The sequence below is a fragment of the Vombatus ursinus genome, unplaced genomic scaffold, assembly GCF_900497805.2.
Source record: "Vombatus ursinus unplaced genomic scaffold, bare-nosed wombat genome assembly UNPS02015129.1, whole genome shotgun sequence".
NCBI lineage: Eukaryota > Metazoa > Chordata > Mammalia > Diprotodontia > Vombatidae > Vombatus > Vombatus ursinus.
The window spans coordinates 1,301,473-1,324,332 of record NW_020954907.1 but is presented as its reverse complement, the minus strand read 5'-3'; the positions used below and the strand labels follow the sequence as shown (position 1 = coordinate 1,324,332).

Sequence of the window (22,860 nt, the reverse complement as noted above, 5' to 3'; positions counted from 1 at the left end):
TGAGGCTCACATGCTGTTTGGTGAAACAACATACAGGTTTTAAGTACATACAAAATAAGTTCAAGATAATTTTGTTGGGGAGAAGCATTAGCAACCTCAGAGAAGGCATACTAACGTTAACTGCTTTTAGTCTGTGTTTTACATCATCAATTAAGACTTTCTTACCCACTTCATACTCATTTTCTACATTGCCAATATACACCAATGAAATCATAATTTGCTGAAGTGTCTAAGTTCTCGGCAACAGAAGGAATTACAGAAATATGAGATAAATGTTTAGAGATCTGGATCCAAATTAACTGGGCTAATGTTTGCTATATAGCTCAGCAAAAACTATGCTTTAAGGAAAGGGTAAAGATAAATAAAAATATAAAGCAAGAAAGTGGCAGCTAACCAGGATAGGGGAGTATAACCTGCTCATAATTTCATTTAGAAAAGGGTGAGAAAATGAGGAATGAACAAGGGAGGGAGGCCTACTATAAGCCCTTTGCTAAGCACTTTACAAATATATTCTTGTTTGATCTTCACAACAACTCTGGGAGGTAGATGTTATTCTTATCTCCATCTTACAGCTGAGGAAACTGAGGCAGACAGAGAGTGACTTGTCCAGAGACACACAGCTCGTTAAGTGTCTGGGGTCAGATTTAAACTCAGGTCTTCCTGACTCCAGGCCCAGCATTCAAATTCACCATGCCTTCTTGCAAGGAAAAGGAAGCCATTCAAGCACATCTAATAAAATCAACAACAGGCCCACTGGAAGCACACTACAAATCACTCCTTTATTACTGTCAGAAGCACTACACCAATGGCAGACAAGGCTTCTAAAAAAGGTAGCGGCAGCAGAGAGCAAGAAGAAGTAAATGTTCCATTCCCAATCAAAGTCCTCATTATATACATGAACTGCTTTGAGTCTCTGTGCCCTAGTTTATTTTAAACTAAGGCAAGGGCCTCCAGCACATCCTTTCTTTCAGTTGACATACTACTGGCCAAGATCAGATCACTTTCCATAAAAGTGCAACAGAAGAAAAGGGACCACAATTCACACACTGGAGCACACAACTCTACAGAGATTTTCTTAGAACTGACTAGAGCCACCAAGGAATGAGAAAACAATCTCATCTTGAGACACTGCTTTGGGAAGTTATCTTTACATAAACAGAGGAGGGCCTGAACTTCAGTTCACCTTGCAGATGGGACAGGACCAGAGAAGCAATGTGACCCTCTGCTGGCTTTTCCTCAGCCACAGCCTTCACCAATTTATCAGTCCCAGGGAGGCCTGCATGTACCTCTGACCCAAATCACACTACAAAGAATTTGTCCAATTTGGACCCAGAGCCAGCCCACCCGGAAATTCTCCTATATGGAGGTATTTCAGGAGCTGCAACTCATACCCTACACACTATCTCAAAAAAGAGTTTCCTAAGCACTTACTACTAATAATGATAGCAAACCTTTATGCAGAGAAGACTGTAAGGTTTTTTAAAGTGTTTCATGTACATCCTCTCATTTGATCTATGGTATAGCACTATGCCAGGAGCTCTGGGAGTTACAAAGGAAGACAAGAAAGCTAAGAATAAAATCCCTCTCTTTAAGGAGATGACAACCTGGTGGGGGGGGCGCAGGGGGAGAAGAAACCAACTACATAAATATGCCCGTTTTATTTGGTGTTAAGTTCACAAGGAAAAAATTATTTTTTAAAAGTGAGGACACAAGAAAGAGAGAACAATCCATTATTAAATGCTAAATCATGTTAGGCAAGTAGGTAGTGTAAAGTAGTAGACAGAGAGACAAGACTTGAAGTCAGAAAGACCTGACCAGGAATTCTGCCCCAGACATTGAAGAGTTGTGGGACCCTAGACAGTTCTCTTGGCCTTCATCTATAAAATGGAGATTATAAATAGCACCCACCTCACAGGGTTGTGGTAAGAATCAAATGAGTTAACATAGGCAAAGTGCTTTGCAAACCTAAAGGTGCTATGTAAGTGCCATGCTAGCTACCATGACTGTTTTATGGCCAGTTAGTACCACAGGCGTTCAGAAAAGGTACAGATTACAGTGTCCCAGAACAGCCAGTGTCCATAAACAAAGCAACACATGAGCTGGAGTCTTGAAAGATCTGTGTGATCTAAATAAGTGGACAAGAGAAAGAACAGCTCATATAGAGAAAACAGCAGGAACAAAGACTCATCCAATCATTCCTTCCTTCCTTCCTTCCAGTCACAAGCAAGTTGATATTGTTTTTAGGGGGAAAAAAGTCTTATCCCAACACCCATGATTTTAAAGCAGCCTGTGTGCTCTACTAGTCTATCTGCATTAATCTCTCTTATATGTTTTCATCACTAGATTTCTGTGTGACAAAGATTGTCAGATCAATGAAAGGAAATGACAGAAATGTGTGGATTAAAACCACACACCTATTTCCACAAACATTTTATAGATCAGACAAGAGAATACCAGTAGGTAATGACATTTCATTTTTCTACCTCATTCATTTCAATCACAGCTCTGTGCTCTCTAACCAAGTTGACCATCAAATAAACTAAACCTATTTCCCATGATGGGAGAATCACTACTGCACAGCTCCTTCCCCCACTGGTTATTTATCAACCCAAACTTGGTTTATGACTAGAAAGTGGAAGCAGGTCATCTTTCACTGACTCTCTAGAGGACGTGGGGCAGGTCAATTATACTCCAATTCCTAATTTTCACATAAGGGACAGGATGCTGCCACCAAATGGCTTACTGAATTAGTATGGGTGTTAACTAATACACAAATTACCTGATGCCATCACTTTGTACCGTGTGCTTTTGAGAGTCAACTAACGAGCACAAAACTGGACCAAAATTACCAAGCTAACCAAAGTGAAACCAAGTTGTTTCAACTTGACTGCTTTGATACTTTGCATTCATGCACTCAACTGGTTCTTCCACAATTATTTTGAAGGAAGCCATATGTTTCTGGTGAAATTTAGTATACCAAAGAATTAACAAGAAATTCTTGGGGCAGCTAGGTGGAACAGTGGATAGAGCACTGGCCCTGAAGTCAGGAGGACCTGAGTTCAAATCTGGCCTCAGACCAAACACTTGACACTTACTAGCTGTGTGACCCTGGGCAGGTCACTTAACCCCAAATGCCTTAAAAAAAAAAAATTCTCAATTTATGATTCAATTTGCCATGTTACGACAAAATAGTATCTACAGAAGTTTTCAAATGGACAAATGTAATTTTAAAAAACAGACTTTAATGAAATTGCAACTATTTGGCTAAGATGGGGGTGGGGGAGGAAGGGGAAAGGAAATGAAGGAAGGAGATGGAAAAAGAGAAAGAGAGAGAAGCCAGAGGAGACAGGAACAAACAGAAAAAGAGAGACACAGACAGAAACAGAGACAGAGAACGTCAACAAGTGACAGAAAGGATTTACAAGAACTTTCTCCTGCCAAGTCATTTTTCTACCAATTTCCCAATTTTAAGCCTGATGCTTCACGCTCCCCAGTTCTATATTCATGGAACATAATGTGCTTACTACATTCAGGTTCTAAGATACCACTGCATTCTTTTTTTCAAAAAGACTGGTTACCTGAGTGCATGGATACAGTAGATACAGCGTGGCATGTTCTTTCGATCATAGATGTCTGTGGTTTCAGGATAAAAAATCTGCCCAGAAATAAAAGCAGAGTAAGGTATAAATCAGTAACCATTTCATCTTATACCACCCAACAATAACACAAAAATACACCCACATTTCTTACGTGGGATAACAGGAAAGTTTTCTAGATATTCTAAACATCCCTCCCAGTCATTTTAATTTGTAGCATGGATATAGTCTTGCCTACCTCTGCCATCATCTCACATGGGGGAAGAATCTGGCCTACTCTTCCTTGCATTCAGTGCCAGAAGCCCCACAGAGCTATCAAAGGCCAGAAGACCCCCAGGGTGAGACTGTGCTAACATTCTAAACAGGAGGCATCAAACTCAAATAGAAAAGGATCCCTGCAGGCTGCACATTGGCCTAGAAAACCACAAATTAAGATGCATATATGTTGCACTATGCTTTATTTATTTTATTGAACATTTCTCAATTATATTTTAATCTGGTTCAGGCCACACTCAAGAATTTTTCAGCCACGAGTTTGTCTGCCACTTCTGTTCTAGAAGACCATAATTCCAGATTTCACCTTGACTTTTGGAATATGTAAACTCTGTTAGTCTGCTACCCTCTAAGTACTACAGATGGATCATGTCCAATCTACTATATCATGCAGAGTTCCCATTCTCAGTCATCTAGTTTCACTGACTTAGATGCAAGCTTAGGGTCCACATGACCCCTCTGGCCAAACTCTCATCCTTATCACATTTTTATGATCCAGATTTCAAAAGGCAAAGTACAGGGGACAGATCAACTTACTTATGCTCATGTACTCTTGAAATAAGATGGCAAAAATCACAGAACTGTGCTGAGTCTACTACAATTTATGTTACAACTGTGCCCTCACTGTGCCCAGGCAATCCATTTATACCACTCTACTGATTCACTATTCCATTCACTGCAGTAGCTTTTATAAACCTTTCCATCCCTCCTCAAACCTCCCATAATACTCCTTCCCTCTCCCCTCTTGGCAGAGAACCTTGCTTCATAATTTCACTGAAAAAATATGAGAACTCCTCCTCCTCCATTACTGATCATCTCATATCACTCAGATGCCTTCTGCTATCTCCTCCTTCACCCACCTCATATAAATAGGTGGCCCTTCTCATAGCCAAGGCAAGACCTCCTGCATACACCATTGATCCCAATCTAGTCAATCTCCATCAGATTACCTCACTAATCTTTAATATCTTCTTATCTACTGACTGATTCCCTAATGCCTAGAAACCTGTTCACATTTCCTCCATCCTCAAAAAAACCTGAATTAATTGTACCAACTCTATTAGCTATTGTTCTATCTCTTTCCACCCTTTTGTGGCTAAATTCCTTAAGAATGATGGTTAAAATAGGGGCCCTTACTTCCTTTTTTCTCACTCTCTTCCTAATTCTCTGCAGTCTAGCTTCTGACCTCATCATTCAACTGAAACTGTTTTCTCCAAAGTTATTAGTGATCTCTCCACTGCCAAATCTAATAGTCTTTTCTCAATCTTCATTCCTCTTGACCTCTCTGCAGCCTTTGACAAAACTGAATAGCCTCTTCTACTCTTCTTCTTTTCTCTAAAGTAGTGATACTATTCTTTTCTGGTTCTCCTCCAACCTCTCTGACCACTCCTCTGTCTCCTTTGCTTAATCTTTATCCAGGTCACATATGCTAACCACGGGTAACCTATGGAGCTCTGTCCTGAGCCCCCTTCTCTCTCTCTAGACTATTTCATTTGTCTATCTCATCTGTTTCCATGGATTCAATTATCACCTTTATGCTAATGATTCTCAAATCTACTTATCTAGCTGAAATCTGTCTTTTGAGCTCTACTATTTCCAAATGCCTACAGGACACCTCAAAATGGATATGCCATAGACATCTTAAACTCAACATGTTCAGAACTAAACTCATTATCTTTCTCCCCAATTCCTCCCCATCTTAAATTATCAATTATTATCAAGGGTATCCCCATCCTCCCATTCACTCAGGTTCACAACATAGATGTCATATTTGACTCCTCACTCCCTCTCATCAGTATCAGTGATTTGGGGGGCGAGGTGGGGTAGGGGGAGGCCTCGAGGAGAAGATGATATGGAAGTACAACCAAAGATTGAAGGATGGTCAAGGAAGCTGTATTTTTCAAGAGGAAACCAGGTCTCAATGAATCTAAGAAGACAGGAGGAGCAAGTCCCTGCCATTTCTACCTTCATCAAGAGGTATTTCTACCTCCTGAATGTGTCCTTTGTCTCCTATAACACTGACACTACCCTAGTGCAAGCCTTCATCACCTCAAGCCTGGTCTGCTGGAATAACATGCTGGTTGGTGTCCCTGCCACAAGTCTCTCCCTACTCCAGTCCATCCTCCATGAGCTGTCAAAGTCATCTTCCTAAAGCACAGCTCAGACCATGGGATGTTCCCTCCTCCTTCCCCTATTCAATCAACTTTATGATCACATGTAAAATCTTTCCTTTGGCCCTTCCTAACATGACTCCTTCCTGCCTTTACTAGTCTTCTTCCATACTTCCCTCCAGGTACTCTTCAATCTAGTGACACTGCCTTCTTGCTGTTCCTCAAGCAAGACACTCCATCTCCTGACTGTCATTTTCACTGGCTGTCCTCCATGCCTGAAACTGTCTCCCACCTTATTTCAACTTTATTCAAGTACCATCTTCCGCTAGCAGCCCTTCCTAGTTCTTAATCTTAGTGCCTTCCCTCTGAGAATATCTTCAATCTGAACTGTATACAGTTTGTTTGTCCACAATTGTTTGCATGTTGTCTCCCCAATTAGACTATGAGCTTTCTGAGAAGAGGGATTTGAGGGTGGGAAGTGATGAGGCGTCTTTCTTTATATTTCCAGCACTTAGCACAATCCCTAGCATATAGTAGGCACTCCATAAATGCTTGCTGATTTGGGACAAAAATGAAGACAGACTAGATTAAAAAGTAAAGTAGTGGACCCTGCAGAATATGCACAATTACAAAGTTAAGGGACAGAAAAGATGCCATCAAATTTTTAAAAAAAAGGAATGGATGGGTATTTAAGAGGAGAAATACTATAATATAGTATCATTTGTAAAATGATGAGGTTGGATTTGATGGCCACCACAGTCTCTTTCAACTCTAAATCTATGACCCTATGAAACTAATTTTTGGAGCATGACAAGAAAGTACTTTTAATCTAAATAATTCAAAGCTCTTGCCTACCTAACATCTCACTATGGACATACTAATCCTATATAATTGATAATGGACGCTTTCAGGAAATCGTGTAAGTGACTCAAGAGAATATGCTGCTGTTAAAAAAAGCTGAGGAACACAATTAAAATAATAGTATTTTATAGCCATAGCAAGTATTAACAGTGCTTTTCACGTCACACCAAACAGAGTTAGAAAATCTTTGCCCAATGGGGACACTAGATAGGAAATGAGAAAAAAGAGGAACAGGAAATTACAGGTACTTAACAAGGCCAGGCTAGCATTGCTGCAAGAATTAGAATGCTTGCATTTCCTGGTTTTTGTAGGGCTCAATTCTCTTAATTCTCTCTCAAACAACTGTACAGAAAGGAACTTTGATACAATTCTGAATAAGAAGGAAGAGAAAATATTTATGTGTAAAGGTTCACACCTAGAATTTTAATGCTGTAAGAACATCAATTAAATACTTATTAGGCATTGACCATGTGAGGAGCTGTGTCAAGCATACTGGATACAAAATAAAAAAGCAAAAACAACTTCTGCCCTGGAGAAGCTTCGATTCTAATGAGGGAAACAACGTGTGCATAAATAGGGCTGTGCAAAATAAACAGAGAGTAGACAAAAGGCAACCTTAGGGAGAAAGGCAGTAGCAGCAGGAGAACTCAGAAAACTCAAAGCTCAGCACTGACTAAGGCCCAAGTGTTCACTCATGTCTATTTAAATTTCTCACCTCTACCATACAGGATATATAAAGCTCCTAGCTTCAGTGACAACCTGCTACCTATATTTGTATTTTAAGTTATAAAACATGGCATTTGAGGATTTGAGGGGAGACTAGGGAAGTTAGATATCATTTCCCTAACACCACACATAAAACATAAGTGATTCAGTAATGTTATCACCAAGCTAAGAGAATTTACAGCAAAGGTCATCATAGAACTGTCTAAGGAGAAGGAAGAGGGAAAAGGGAATCCAACAGGAAAAACGTTTTTCTACCCCCAAATTTAAGTCTTATGTTAGAAGGCCTCCAAAACTGTCCTTACACTTGTTAAAACCAAACTTACGTATACAGCTATAGTATAAGATAACGAAGGTGGAGAGCAGAGATTCATCACTGGGTCATTAAGAGAAGTAATACAGAATAAAAGGAAGGAAAAACTGATTCCCATCCCAAATGAGGCAAACTAGGTAGATAATGTACTGCTTAAATAATATTTCATAAAATATTTCAGATGCATCTAACAATTTTAGAAAACTTAAATTAGATAACTATTCAGACAACTAGAATTTATTTAAGCTCCTGCTATGTGCCAGGCACTGGGGATACAAAGAAAAGCAAAAAACAGTTCCTGTTCTCAAGGATCTCACGGTCTAAATGGGGGAGATAACATGCCACCCACTGTGGACCAACAGGATATATACAAGATAAACTGGAGATAATCTCAGAGAGAAGGGATGAAGATTACGAAGAACTGAGAAAGGCTTCTAACAGAAGGAAGGACTTGAAGAAAGATAAGAGGCAGAACTGAGAAAGGAGAGCATTTTAGGCACGGGGGGCAGTTGGGAAAAATGCCTGGAGTCAGGAGATAAAGTATCTTGTTTGAGGAACAGCCAGGAGGCCAGTGTTGCTGGATCAAAGAGCACCTGGAGAGGAGCAGGGTATAAGAAGCCTAGAAAGGTAAGAAGGGTTCAGATTATGAAGGACTTTAAAAGCCAAAGTGAAGACTTTACATTCCAGACTCACATCTCCAACTGCCTTCAGACATCTCAAACTGGATGTTCTGGAGACAACTTGAACTCAACACATCCAAAATAGAACTCATTATCTTTCCTCTCCACCTCGAACTTTCCCTATTAGTATCAAAGATATCATTCTCCCAGGTACCTAAGTTTACCGTGACTCCTGACTAACTCTCAAAACCCATATCCAATCTCTTGCCAAGGCCAGCTGATTTCACCTTTGCAACATCTCTGAAACATTTTCTCTTCTCTGTGATTCTGCCACCACCCTGGTTGCAGGCGCTCATCTTCTCTTACCTGGACTATTGCAATAGGCTGCTGGGGAGTCTCCGTAAAACAAGTTTCTCCCCACACCAATAAATTCTCCATTCAGTCACCAAAGTGATTTTCCTAGGGTGCCAGTCCAACCATGCCACCCTCTTACTCAATAAACTCCAGTGGTTCCCCAAAACCTCCAGGATCAATTACAAAATCCTCTGTTTGAAAGTCAGTCATTCACAACCTAAGCCTTCCACACCTTTCCAGTTCTTACACTCTACCACATAATCTTCAATCCAATGACACTGGCCTCCTGGCTGTTCCCCCAAACAAAATACTGTATCTCTTATCTCCAGGCATATTCTCTGGCTGTACCCCATGCCTGGAATGTTCTGTCCCCTCACCTGGCTTCCCTAAATTTGGTTCAAGTCTCAGACAACATCCTACCTTCTACAGGAAGCCTTTCCCAATCCCTCCTAATTCTACTATCTTTCCTCTGTTAATTACTTCTTATTTAGGCTGTATATAGTTTTTTGTCCATATTCCCATGTTTTCTCTCCCATTAGAATACGAGCTCCTTGAGGGCAGGAACTTTCTTCGCCTTTTGCTGTATCTCCATCATTTAGCACGATGCTTGACATGCAGTAGGCACTTTATAAATGTGTACTGACTGAGGGACCACTGGTGATGACCAGGGGCAGGGGAGGGATGGAGCTGGAGTGAGGAGGGGAAGAGGGTGTGGTGACATGGTCAGGCCTGTGTTTTGAAGGATAGACAGGAAGGGGGATAGACTTGAGGCAGGGAGCCTCTGCACACCTGTCCCTCCTCTCCTCACCCCCCCAATCCCCGGTCCTGCCCTCCCAAAGCAGGCTACAGCACTAGTCCAAGCCTGAGGGGATAAAAGTTCTACACCAGGGTGTAATGTCATATATAAGATATGGGATAAAGGTATAAATGACAAGGACGCAACAACCAACTGGATGGGGGAATAGGGAGATGTGAATGAGGAATCAAGGACAACGGTCCTGTGTGAGCCTGGGCGACCGGGAGTGTGGTGGTACCCTCAACAATATCAAGGAAGGTACAAAAGAAAACAACAGTAAAAGACTTCATTAGAATGCTGATCAATGCAATGAGTAAGCACAACCTCAGAATACCGATGGGGAAGCACATCTCTTACCTCTCAGCAGGCTACAAGTATAAAATGAGGCCTACGTTTTCCAACACAGTCAACGGGTTTCTCTGCTATGCTTAATTGTACTACTTCATTACAACAGACAGCTCTATTGGAATGGAGGGACAGTCACTGGAAAGTGACAGCAATTTTTTTTTTTTAAAAGATCAAGAAAATCATTTTAAAGACAAAACTCCATGCTAAATTTAACAAATAAGCTTGGCCTGGAGAAGGGCTGAGAAAACAAACTTCCCTGAGAGATTACAGGTGTGTACCACTGCACATCCTTTCAGACTGGATATTTTTTCCTCTCTTCTTTACTCCTGTTTCAAGAAAGGCTCAATAGGTTGAAGATGGGAAGAGGAATATATTTGTAAATGAAAGTGATAGAAATAAAATGTTAACTTGAAAAAAATTTAGAAATCTTTTTTTAAAGACTTAAAGCAGGATAAGCAATATCACTTAGTGCTTTACTGAGTGAAACATTCAGGTTCTAAGATAAAAAACTGTGCAAACACTCAGGAATATCTACCTTAGGCAGCCCAATCTCAGACATTGCATTCAGCCACTGAATCACGTTATCGGTATGCCGAAAGTGAAGACCAGTTGCCTGAAACAAACAAAACAAAGCAAAACACATTAAGCATAATGAAGCTGCATTCAGACAAATTCCAAATAAATGCTGTTCCTTCCAAAATCTCAGTGAAAAGCACCACAAGGCCAACTTAAATTTAATTTCAAAGTGTGCATTATACATCAATTCCCTCCAGTCTATACTCTTGTTCACATTTCAAGAACAAACCAGAAAGTCTTAATTCCATTCAATCACAACACAAGTAGTTGGTTTTCTCATACACATTTAGTCAGTAAAAGCCTGTTACATACACTATCCTGTAAATACAACAGCACATTACCTCCACCTCTTAGCAGCCCTTATTTCCTGCCACTACAACTACTTATTTGGCACTTGGTACTTTTATTTCCTTCTTGCCTCTGCATTTTTATGTTCCCAAGGAGATCATGAACTCCTCCAGACCAGGGACCATTAAAGCAAAGGAGTGTGTGCCACAGTGGAGAAAGGGCTACACTTAGAGCCAAATGGATGAAACCTCCACGTCCCCTTGTGTTCCAAAGTCTCAGTTTCCTCATCTGTAAACTAGGGATACCTATGGAGCTGTTGTTCATCCTTCATTTTCGAAGAAGAACAACAACATCCCAGGTAACATCTTGACTTTCAAGTGAACCAGACTGAAGTGAGGCAGAGTTGCACAAAGTCGTTAGCCTCACTCTCTCTACCAAGTCACTGAAGTCCAGTGTCAGGACAAAAGTTGGTCTGGGATGCAGTAGATGACAGTGGCATCTTTGATGAAGGACCAAGCTCTAAGTGCCCCATAGCACCTTCTCTAGCCACCTTTATGACCTTGTAACAAATTGTTCTCATCTGCCCATTTCACCAGGGGAAGTCTTCACATGCTTGCCGTAGACAACCCCCTAACTCACTGACAGATGTGAGGCCTGTCGATTACCCTCAACTTAATTTAGCTCATGTGCCAAGACAGTTTTACAGGCATACAGCCACTGTGCACACCACAGCTTCTTGGGACAACAGTTGAGAGAGTTAGGTGAGAGCTGGGGAGAGGTGGACACCAAAGGTGGACAAGCAGCCCTGAAAAGGACCCTCACACTGGAGATGCCAGTCCTCCCTGAACATCCTGTCTCATAAGCAGCTGTTAAAAGGCTTGAATGAAAAATGCATTTCGCAAACCTTAAAACACTGTAAGAGTGAGAGGAACACGGCACAGTGACTACAGCATTGGCCTTGAAAGACAGGAAGACCTCGGTTCAGATGCCAACTTGGACATTTATCAGATGCATGACCCTGTTAAGTTCATCTCTCTGAATCTCTGCAAAATGAGGAGGCTGGGCTCAAGGGCCTCTAGCGGGTCTCTTCCAGCCCTAAATCCAGGATCCTATGATAATGTCAGTCAGTCATTAAACACTTACTAAGCACCTACTATGTGTCCAGCACTGTGCTAAGTGCTGGGGGACACAAATACAGGGAAAAGACAATCCCTGCCCTGGAGGATCATGCCTGGAGGGTTCTGGAGACTTATTGTCATCAGGTTGTGGTGGCCAATATCCTTGAATCTCGGAGGGCCTATGTGATTATTGCAACCAAAGACTAAGAAACAACTTTCTGACGAAGAAGTGGGAAATATGGAAAAAGAAGAAAAGATTGTGAGTAACCTACAGTCTCAACACATGGCTTTTATAGATGAGAAAAACTGAGGCAAGAGTTTGTCTAACAAATCCGAAGCTTGAATATAAGAGGGTGGTACAGAGAAAAGGAAATCATCTTTTGCCTTCCCTAAAGAAAAGGAAAAACTGTAAGAAAATGAAAAGAGTGTTGGAATAAAAAGGGAATATTTAATTTCAAAACACTTTGGTTTTTGTCTTTTAATAGTATTTGATGCTCATTAAAAATGAAAATGAAGGCAGACCGGTTCTGGTTTTACATAGCTAAACTTACCATTTCAAGTGGAAAAAGGAATAAAGGGGATACAGTTCTCGTTTTCTACATAAAATAATTTACTACAAGCTAAATAACAATCTCAGCAAAAATCAAAGGACAGAAGGAATAAAAACCCAAACAAAACCATAAACTCCAAACTTTTTATATTTTGATTAAAACATGTCTATGCACATAAACTTTGACAAAGTCAAAAAAAAAAATTAACTCTCTTGCAAATGAATATCCACATTTCTCAATCCAAAACACTATCAGCCACTGTAGTCTTCTTTATCAAGTCTACAGACATTTTTAAGCCTAGCAAATGAGGAATTCACACCTTGTATCTGGTCTGCTCCCGATCATAAATCTTCTTCAAGGATACCACTTTGGGAGAGAAGAAGTTTCCAAGTTTGGCAAGGTAAACCCCATTCCTTAGGCCTTCTTCCAGTTCTGTAGTAGGAGGCAGCTCTTCATTGAGACAAGCTTCCATCCACCTGCACCAAAAAAAAAAAAAAAAAAGACAAAATAAAAGATAAAGTTTTAAGTTTTTCTTTAAGATTTTAAGGATCATTTCCTTATTTTATGAGAAAGGTTAGGGTTAGTCCAAGCAACAATTCTGGACATGTATAAATGTCCTTTTCTCCTGATCCACAGAAAGTTGTCAGGAACAGGAGATTCAAGGAAAAATAATCCTTAGATACGTAACTATTCTTCATGAAATCACAACCATACAGCTGGAAATGACACAAGAGATCATCTGATCCAATTACAATCCCCGCACCTTTAACTGATGAGGGAATTGAGGCCAAGACAGGCTAACTGATTTGACCATGGCCACAGAAATAATATTTGAACTGGTCCTCTGGCTTCAAATCTTTTCACTCTGCACCAGTGTTTTTTTTTGCCCTGCTCCACTCCACTAAAGTGATAAGAAATGCTACCCACTGACAATTCGGGTATTTCCCTAAACAGGCTTATGCTGACACATGGATCTCAAGGTCTTTTGCTACCTGCCCTCTCAGATGTTCTTCGAGCCTTCTAAGGCTATGATCGTGGTAACTCGAGCCTGAGGGAGGCCACCACCCCACCTCCTCAGAAGATTAAAGATGTTGCTGAGGTCATCCTCTATTTCCTAGAACACAGTGTTTTTCTGGACTTGGGTTTTAAAGTTACTTTCTTTTTCTCTTTTTGGTTAAAAGAATAAATGAAAAATTAACTGTTATAGTTGAAATGCAAAAGATAGTATTTAGGAACAAAGAATGATTTAGTCTTCAGGGTACTTCAATACATCAAAAATCTATTATTTCATTACAGTAGGTACCTTCTCCATTGACACAGAATGCTAAATCTCTCTACCTGAGTAGATGGTCTGCAACATATGCCTTGGACAAAAAAAAGTCATCACACGATGGCTAAAAGACTAGTTATCAGCTGTTCTAAACCCAGGAAGGACGGCCCTTGCATCACAGCCATATAGTATAGTTCATCACCTAACATTCTGTTGTCAAATCTTGTCATTTCCACCTTCATAGCACCTCTCACATACTTAAGTTTAGGCAGCTGGGTGACACAATGGATAAAGTGCTGGGCCTGGAGTCAGGAAGACCCGAGTTCAAATCTAGATTCAGTCACTTACTATCTGTAACTCTGGGCAAGTCATTTAACCTCTGTCTGCCTCAGTTTCCTCAACTGTAAAATGGGGACCATAAGACCACCACTTTACAGGGTTGTTGTGGACATCAAATTAGATATTTGTGAAGTGCTAACTACATGCCTGACGCACATAATGAATACTTAATAAATGCTTATTTCCTTGCCTCCCCCCTCTCATATACATCCCCATCACTCCACTCAAAACATCATCGACATCAGGCCCTCATCACTTCTAGCTTGGACTACTTCATCAGCCTCCTAATTTGTCTTAAATCTCTCTCCACTCCAATTCACCCTCCAAAACTACCAAAGTCACGTTCCTAAAGTGCAGGTCCGACCATATCATGCCCTGTTTGATAAACTCCAGAAGCCCCCTTTTACCTCTAGGATCAAACGTTCAGTGCTCCATTTGGCATTCAAAGCTTTGCTGGGCCTTCCTTCTCTGGCCTCTTTACACATTAGTCTCCTCTATGACCTCTATGATGCAGCCACACCGGCCTCCTTCCCATTCCTCACATACACTTCCAGTCTCCATGCCTCTGTACTGGCTGTCCCCCATTGCCTGAAATGCACGCCTGCCTCGTGGCCATCTCTTGGGATCCCTATCTCACTTCAACATTTAGCCCAAGAGCAGCCTTCTACATGAGGCCTACCCGGATCTTCCCAGCTTCCTCCCAAAACTCCCTTGTATTTATTTATAGAAACATATTCTATACTTATATGTACAGATACATGCTGTTTTCAATGCTTCTTTAGAACATGTATTTCTTTTGTCTTTGTTATATTCTATACTTATTTGTACAGATACATGCTGTTTTCAATGCTTCTTTAAGACACGTATTCCTTTTGTCTTTGTATCTCCAGAGCTTAGAACAGTGTCTGACACAGAACAAGTGCCTAATAAATGCTTGTTGATTTACTGATTCCAAGTTACTAGTCTTGGTTAGTCCCTGAATAGACAAAAATGAAAAGAAAATATGAGCTTCAAGGAGCTCATATTTTACTTAACACTAAACACAAATAAAAATTGTAACCTTTATTGCATGAGTCCTTTGAACCTTGATATATCTTAAAAATTACCTGCGTATGGGTTTCTTTTTCCAAAGCAAACAAAAAAAAGTATCCATTTGTAAATCTGCTTTTATCTACTCAGATGGCCACATATAGTTAACAACTAATGTTTCTTCTCCTGTATCCCCAAGCAGAAATCCTTGTCAAAGCACTGACACACAATCAAATGGCTTAGGCAATACTTTCCTTCTTTGTTCAACTGATTAAAATAAACTTTTTAAAGAGAGTAAATGCGTAGTCCCACCCATTCTAACTCTCAGCAAGACAAAGAAATGACTCATCGCAGAAAGCTACCAGTGAAGACAGAAAACAAGCCAAGCCCACTGGAATCTGAATTGGGGGCTAAGGAGAAGAAACCAGTGTAACAAGTTCTGAAGAACATGTGATGAAAGTAGTTCCCCAGCTTCATGCCTTCTAGAAAGGGAACATACCAATGCCGGAAATGCCCATTCCAAACCACTAAGATTCAGTTCCTCCTGCAACAATCCTGCTGCCGCCATTACTCCCATCCTGGGTGGATAATGGAACATCTTAGAATCCTGCCCTCAGACTGCAGCTGTACTGGTTCAATCATTTCTGAGGTCTTTAAGTTTCTTGTTTGGCCCAATTCTCTATACCATGTGGCCTGAGTAATTTGTTAGCATTTGTTTAAAAAGAGGCTTTTAGGGGCAGCTAGGTGGCGGAGCGGATAGAGCACCAGCTCTGGAGTCAGGAGGACCTGAGTTCAAATGCAGCCTCAGACCAAACACTTGACACTTACTAGCTGTGTGACCCTGGGCAAGTCACTTAACCCCAATTGCCTAAAAATAAAAAAAATTTAAAACTTTTTTAAAAAAGAGGCTTTTATCTATCTTTAAATGTAACCAACCTAAATTGTACGCCTGAGGAAGAGAAAGATCAAAGAAGTAGGAAAAATTCATCTTCCTTCCTCTCTAGGGGACTGACCCAAATCCTGTATAAACTGAATTGGATGGGATTCATCAGTCCATTTGTACTAAACCCGATTAAGCATGACCAAGTTCCAAAATGAGTGATTACACTACCATAAAGGTCTATTAATTTCAACCTGGGTTTTCTAGATCCTCAAATTTAAGAGCTTGGGACAGGAAGTGATAGCTTCAAATACACAACATTCAAAACTGAATCCATATTATGTCTGCCTGTAGCTAAAGGTATATTGCAGAGCACATAATAAACTTCTAACCATAAAAGCCAAACTCTCCCAAACCATACTGGACTTTGGTCTATCAACCTTCCCTCCCTGAGCTCTCTGCAGCCATAATCTGCTAAATAGCTAGTAATGACTAGTTTTTAACTGGATTTTGGGGGTTGGTTTGTTTGTTTTTTTGGGGGGGAGGAGGGGAAGAAATATAGAAATTGTGAACCACAAGGGTGTGGTAACAGGTGAACTTCCCACGCTGGGAAAACGGCCATAATTCATTCCACAAGGCGCAGCCCATACGCCAGGTATTGGCCAAAACCTAAATTTTTATAGACAATTACAAGTCAAAGTCCTTAGTCAGACTTAAGCCTAAGCCACAGATAGGATGGTACAATGTAAAAGAAAATGGATTTGTAGTAGAAAAGCCAAAGTTCAAATCCTGGTTCTGCTACGTACTACTTATCTCGGTTAAATCACAACTTCTCTAAGTCTCAGTTTCCTCATATGTAAAATGAGTGGATTGGCCTAAACTGATCTCTAAATTCTCTTTTAGTTCTACATCTATGATCTTATGTATAATAAAAGAGTTTTCCATTTCTCTAATACTATTATTTAATGATAATAATAATAATAATAATAATAATAATAATAATAATGATAGCTAGCTCTTCTATAGTGCTTTAAGGTTTGCAAAGAACTTTACAAATATCTCATTTGATCCTCACAACCACCCTGGGAGGTAGATGCTATTATCCTCATTCTACAGATAAGGAAACTGAGGCAGGCAGAGGTGAAATGACTTAACCCAGGGTCTGAGGCCACATCTGAAACCAAGTCTTCCTGACTCCAGGTTCAGTGCTTGATCCACTGTGTCACCCTTAGCATCGCTGTCTTCCTCTGTGCCTAAAATCCAAACTGCAAAAAAGTGGTAAGAAGCCAATACTAATTCATTCATTCATTTCAACAAACATTTATTGACCACTTAGTATGCATAAAAGGCTGGGCTAAAGCAGAGACAAAGACAATCCCAGTTCCAGTGCTCAAGGAATTTATAATCCAGCACAGATTTCCATTGTTTGGTTTATTGGTTGGTTTTTGGAGGGGGGAAGAGGAAAAAAGAAAAGGGGAAGGATTGTCTTTCTTTGTATCCCTAGCACTTAGCAAAGTGCCTGGCACAAAATAAGTGTTTAATAAACACCTGTTGACTGACAATTGATTGACAGTACTATCTAAATCCCAGTTCAGATCTTCTTAACTACTCTGTAAGATATTACTTGATATCCCCAAAATTTTATTAAGCAGGTTTTTAACAAGTGACTTCCGGGGAACTGGACCCCGTTTTTGAAAGATATAATTTCTTGACACCTCTTTGTCATTCTAATATTTCTCCTACCTCTCTCAAAGGATAAAAATCTATTTTCATCAGGCCAAATCCTCTGCCCTCTAGCCTACAAATAAATGTTGCAGCTGAATTAGTAAACCCTTCCCAGGGTAAAATACTGTAATCTTCTTAAATTTGCACACGTGTGCACACCACTCCCCAAACAACCCCCCCACCACACCCTCCACACACAAAGAGCTGTTAATCTACACCCAGGTCAAATACACTGAACAACTTTCCCATTTTATCTTGAGTCACTGTCATTTATATACTGGATCTCATTCCTTCAAGATAAAAAAAAATCCCTGCTTTCTCTCTACCCTAAAAATATGAATTGGTCCTACTTCCCTATATTGCAATCTTGTGTCTCTGAACTTAATTTACTGAATTTTTACAAGGGTTAATCTGTTTTAAAGCTGGAAGAAATCTTCCGAGACAGAAAGAATCAATATAACCAAATAATTTACCCTCCCCCCCCCAAAAAATTGTCATGACCTTAAAAAAATAACTGGGCCCCACTTATCCAGAGATCAAACACTGCTAGCAACCTCAAATGATTAGCAACATGGTCAAGAACCAGGAAGTAAGTATATGCGCCCCTGTGCATGGACAGACACACACACACACACACACAGACTCTTAGATTAGCCATAAAATTCATGATTTTGAAACCTAGGTAAGACTACAGACATCTAAGGCCCACAGCCAGACACCTTTCTCAACTGTAAAATGAGAAAGTTGGACTAGATGACTTTTGAGGTCCCTTCAGATGTAAATCTATGACCTGTATGAGTATAGACTGGTGCAAACACTCTCCTTAAGGATGGTTCCTTGTGAAGAGAGGGCTACATGCAGAGCAATACTGCAAAGTGACAGTAATGGGGGAAAAAAGTAAAGCATCAATAATACATTTTTAGAGTACGTGGAGAACACCTCAATGAGCTCCTCAAGAGCTTCCTTCTTTCCTCAGACACTGCCCCCACCCTGGCGCAGGTGCCCCTCCCCTCCAGCCTGAACTCCTGCAATAATCTGCTGGGAGTCTGCCTGCCTCCAGCCTCTCCCCACTGCAGGTCACCCTCTAATTCGGCCAGCTGTCCAATGGATGTTCCTAACATTGGCACACTTCTTACCACAGCACTCTCCTAATCAATCAACTGCCACGGTTCCCTAACCCCTCCAGGATCATATGGAAATTGCTCTTTTTGGTGTTCAAAGTCCTTCACAAACTGGTCCCTCCCCTCCCTTTTCAATGTTCTTACACCTTACTCCCACCAAGTCTCTAATCCAGGGATAGTGGCATCCTCGCCGTTCCCTCAAACAAGATGCTTGAGTCTTGCCTCAACCATATTTACTGCTGTCTCCTATACCTGGAATTCTCTCCTTATCTCCATCTTTTGACTTCCCTGACTTCCTTCAAGTCTCAGATAAAATCCCATCTTTTTACAAAAAAGCCTTTTCTGATCTCCCTTAACACTAGTGAACACCTCATATTCTGACAGCACCTTTCCCTGCAATTATAGATTTCACAAAATAAAAGAGGAAAGTGTTACTAGATTAAAGTAACTAAACAAAATGGAAACTAGACTGCTTAGAAAACAGCCACCAGCTCCCAAGCTCCAAACAGCTCCTCAGCCTTTTCTCATCCCAAGGAGACAGTCCTCCCCTGCTCTTCCCAGTGAGCACTCCCTCCCGAACAGCTCTTTCCTGCAGTTATCCACGGGCTCCTCTGGCAGTTGAGTGGCAACTAGCAAGCACTGCTCTTGGGCAAAGGCAAAACCTACATGCAATCTTCTCTTATCTCACACAGGCTTCATCCACACTTGCTTGAAAACCTTCTGGTAGGGGACAAAGAATTCTGACGTTCCACCTCTGGTGACAGAGTTCCAGATTAGGGACTTCCTCTCCTAGGGGGTGTTTCTCACAGCCATTGTTGCTGGAAAATTTCAGCTTCATAAACGCTAAACCAGGGAGCAGGACCCTCCCCAACTTCAAGGCAGGTCCCTGGTATTAATTAATTCCAGGTTCAGATAGAATGACTGCAATCTTAATGTTCTTTCTGTGACACCTGCAAGAGGCTGCCACTTAGCCAAGAGGCACTCTCCTCTTCAGCAGTCAATCAAGCATACCAATTTCTCCCAAATTACTGCTCAAAAGTGCTGAAGAATCCCTCATGGCTACTGGGTGAGGTGATTCAAATCATACTAGCAGGCAGATGAGGGAAGCCAGTATTCTCCAAATCTTCCAACATATATAAGTTCAAGTGACAAAACTCACCAAGAAGAAAGAATGGGAGGAAAGGTCTGAGCATCATGGAAAATATCATCTCAAATTTTCATCCTGATGGAAGTTTATAAAATACTCTACATAATTATCCCATTTGATCCCCATATTAACCCTGCAAGGTCACTGAATTTCCAAACAAGAAGGGCTCTCTAGTCCAACCTGTAACAGCAAAAAAGAAGCCCTTTGCCATAAAAAGCCATCAAATCTTGAAGAGCGAGGCACCCACTACCTTCCAAAGCAGCCCATTTCCTTCTGGATAGCTTTAAGTGTTAGGAAATCGTTCCTTATATCAAACGTATATTTGCCTCTTTGCAATTTCAACCCATTCCTAATTCTGCCTTCTGGGGTAAAACAGCCTTCAAAAACAGCTTTCAAATGGAACATCCCCCTAAGCCTTCTCTTCTCCAGATTAAGCACCCACAGGTCCTTCAACCAATCCCCAATGTCATAAACTCCAAGTCCTTCACAATCCTGTATACTCTCCTCTCTCTGGCTTATCAATGTTCTTCCTAAAACATGGTGCCCAAGCTGAAACAGCCTGAGTAGGGCAGACTATCATCTTCTTCATCCCAGAAGCTAAGCCTTTCAACGGAGTCTAAGACTACATTAGGTTCTGGGGCTGTGATACCATGTCATTAACTTACATTGGGTTTAAAATCCACCAAAACACCAGATCTTTTCTCAGAAAGACTACTAAATAACCATACTCCCTATGTTATAATCGGCTTCACAAGTAATAAGACTTTATTCTTATTAAATTTTATCTTATTCCATTTGGCCCACACTGGTCTGTCAACCGGCATATTTAGTTATTGCTCTCTTCTCTGTGTCATATGCAAATCTGATACACATGCCTTTATCCAAACCATTGCTAAAAAATGTTAAGTAGCACAAGAGTCAATCACAAATCCACCGGGCACTCCACTAACAACTTCCTCCCAAGTTAAAATCAACATTAATCAACATTAATGATTAGTCTTCAGTTCTATCTACTTAACCAGTTTCAAATCTAACTGTGCTAGTATCTAGTCCACATCTTGTCATCTCATCCACAAGAATAGCATGACAGACTACATCAAATGCTTTGCTAAAATCTAGGTAAACTACAACATTCCCCTCATCTACCGGTTTATCAATCTTATCAAAAAAGGAAGCAAGGTTAGTCTAGCACGACCCATTTTTAGTAAATCCATGCTGAATCTTTGTGATCACCATTTCTTTTTCTAGATGGTCACTAACCATCTCTTTAATAACATATTCTAGAATTTTGCCAGGAATCAAAGTTAAGCTCATTGGCTAAGCATTTCCTAACTCCATTCACTTACTTTAAAAAAAAAAAAAATCAGGACAATATTTGCTCTTTCCTAGTCCTTTGATCTCTCCTGTTCTCCACAATCTTTCATATATCACTGAAAATGGTTCAGCAATCCCAAACACTAGTTCTTCCAGTAGCTGATGGTATAGTTTATCTGGGTAAGGCAATGAGGTTGCAAGGGAAACAAAGTGCTCTCTTAATCATTGCTTTAACTTATCTTGGCTAGCTAGTCTTTTTTTTGTTCTGTCCTTTCCAGGCCCAAGGCATTCTTTTTGGCAGAAAAAACAGAAGCACAGAATTTAGCTAAGAACTGAGTCATTTTTCTGCCATGTCCCATCATCCCAGAGCCACAACTCTATCATATCTTTAATCCTCTCTTCCCCAAAATATATGATTCTTTTGCCCAAAAGTCTCAAAGGGCAACCTAGGATGAAATGCAAACTCCTCAGCCTGACAGTTAAAGCCCTCCACAACCTGGCTCCACCCTACTTTTCAGCCTTATTTCACATTATTTCCCTTCGTGTACTCTATGTTCCAGGCACACCAGCTGCTCAACATTCCATTCCTCCTCCCCTACATGTAAACAGGGTAGGCTCTCCTCCAGGCCTGGAATGCTCTCTGTCCTTACCTCTGCCTCTTCCCTCCAGACTCGACCAAGTGCTGTCTCTTTCAGAGAATCCCCTGATGCTCCTCAGTTGTGCTCCCTCTCTTCCTTCTTTAAATTACCTTGCACTTACTTCCTTTGTGTTATCAGTTGGATATTACCCATAGAATGGAAGCTCCTTGAGAATAGTGACCGTTTCAGTTGTCTCTGTATCTGCAGCACCTAGCATATTTTGGGAAAGATCTGTGATTCCATGAAAGTGAAAAATATCACGTGTGGAAATTCCCTTCACCAATGCACATCAGAAAACCATCTGCCACTCAGAGAATCACCTGGAAAACTGACAACATAAAGGACCTGCCCCTCACACACTCAGGATCTGCCAGAGACAGGACTTGGCCCCAGGGTCTTCCTGACTTTGAGCTCTGCCTCTATTCACTACCCCTGTCCCTCTCATCTTGAGGGTACACAGACAGCACTCCAGTGTTTACTGAACTGAACTGTCCACATCCTTGTATAAATCCTCCACAGAAGATCTATTCAGAGTATTAAATATATTCCTCTAGTTCCTACAAATGCCAGAGTAACACAAAGGCTGTTGGTCCATTGATTAACCCTCATAGCAAATACCTGACTGGCCCACCTCCTTTTCCTATCATCCACTTCCTCAACATTATCTACTGTATGACTTATGTTCAAGTCATTATTGGAAATTTGTTGCAACTTACATTCACGAGTCTTTCAAATGACCATTCTTTTTTTTTTTTCTTCAGGCAATTGGGGTTAAGTGACTTACCCAGGGTCACACAGCTAGTAAGTGTCAAGTATTTGGTCTGAGGCTGGATTTGAACTCGGGTCCTCCTGACTTCAGGGCCAGTGCT

At 40.8% G+C, this 22,860-nt stretch overlaps 1 protein-coding gene across 1 annotated transcript in view; it reads right to left on the bottom strand.

Moving 5' to 3' along the window:
• Positions 1-22,860, bottom strand: part of IQGAP1 (IQ motif containing GTPase activating protein 1) — a 112,608-nt gene that overhangs the window by 67,331 nt on the left and 22,417 nt on the right. The window contains exons 3-5 of the mRNA XM_027846360.1: positions 12,848-13,004; positions 10,531-10,608; positions 3,579-3,655 (exon numbers count right to left, since the gene is read on the bottom strand). Of these exons, the coding sequence (XP_027702161.1) occupies positions 3,579-3,655; positions 10,531-10,608; positions 12,848-13,004 (312 nt within the window). The remainder of the gene's footprint in view (positions 1-3,578; positions 3,656-10,530; positions 10,609-12,847; positions 13,005-22,860) is intronic.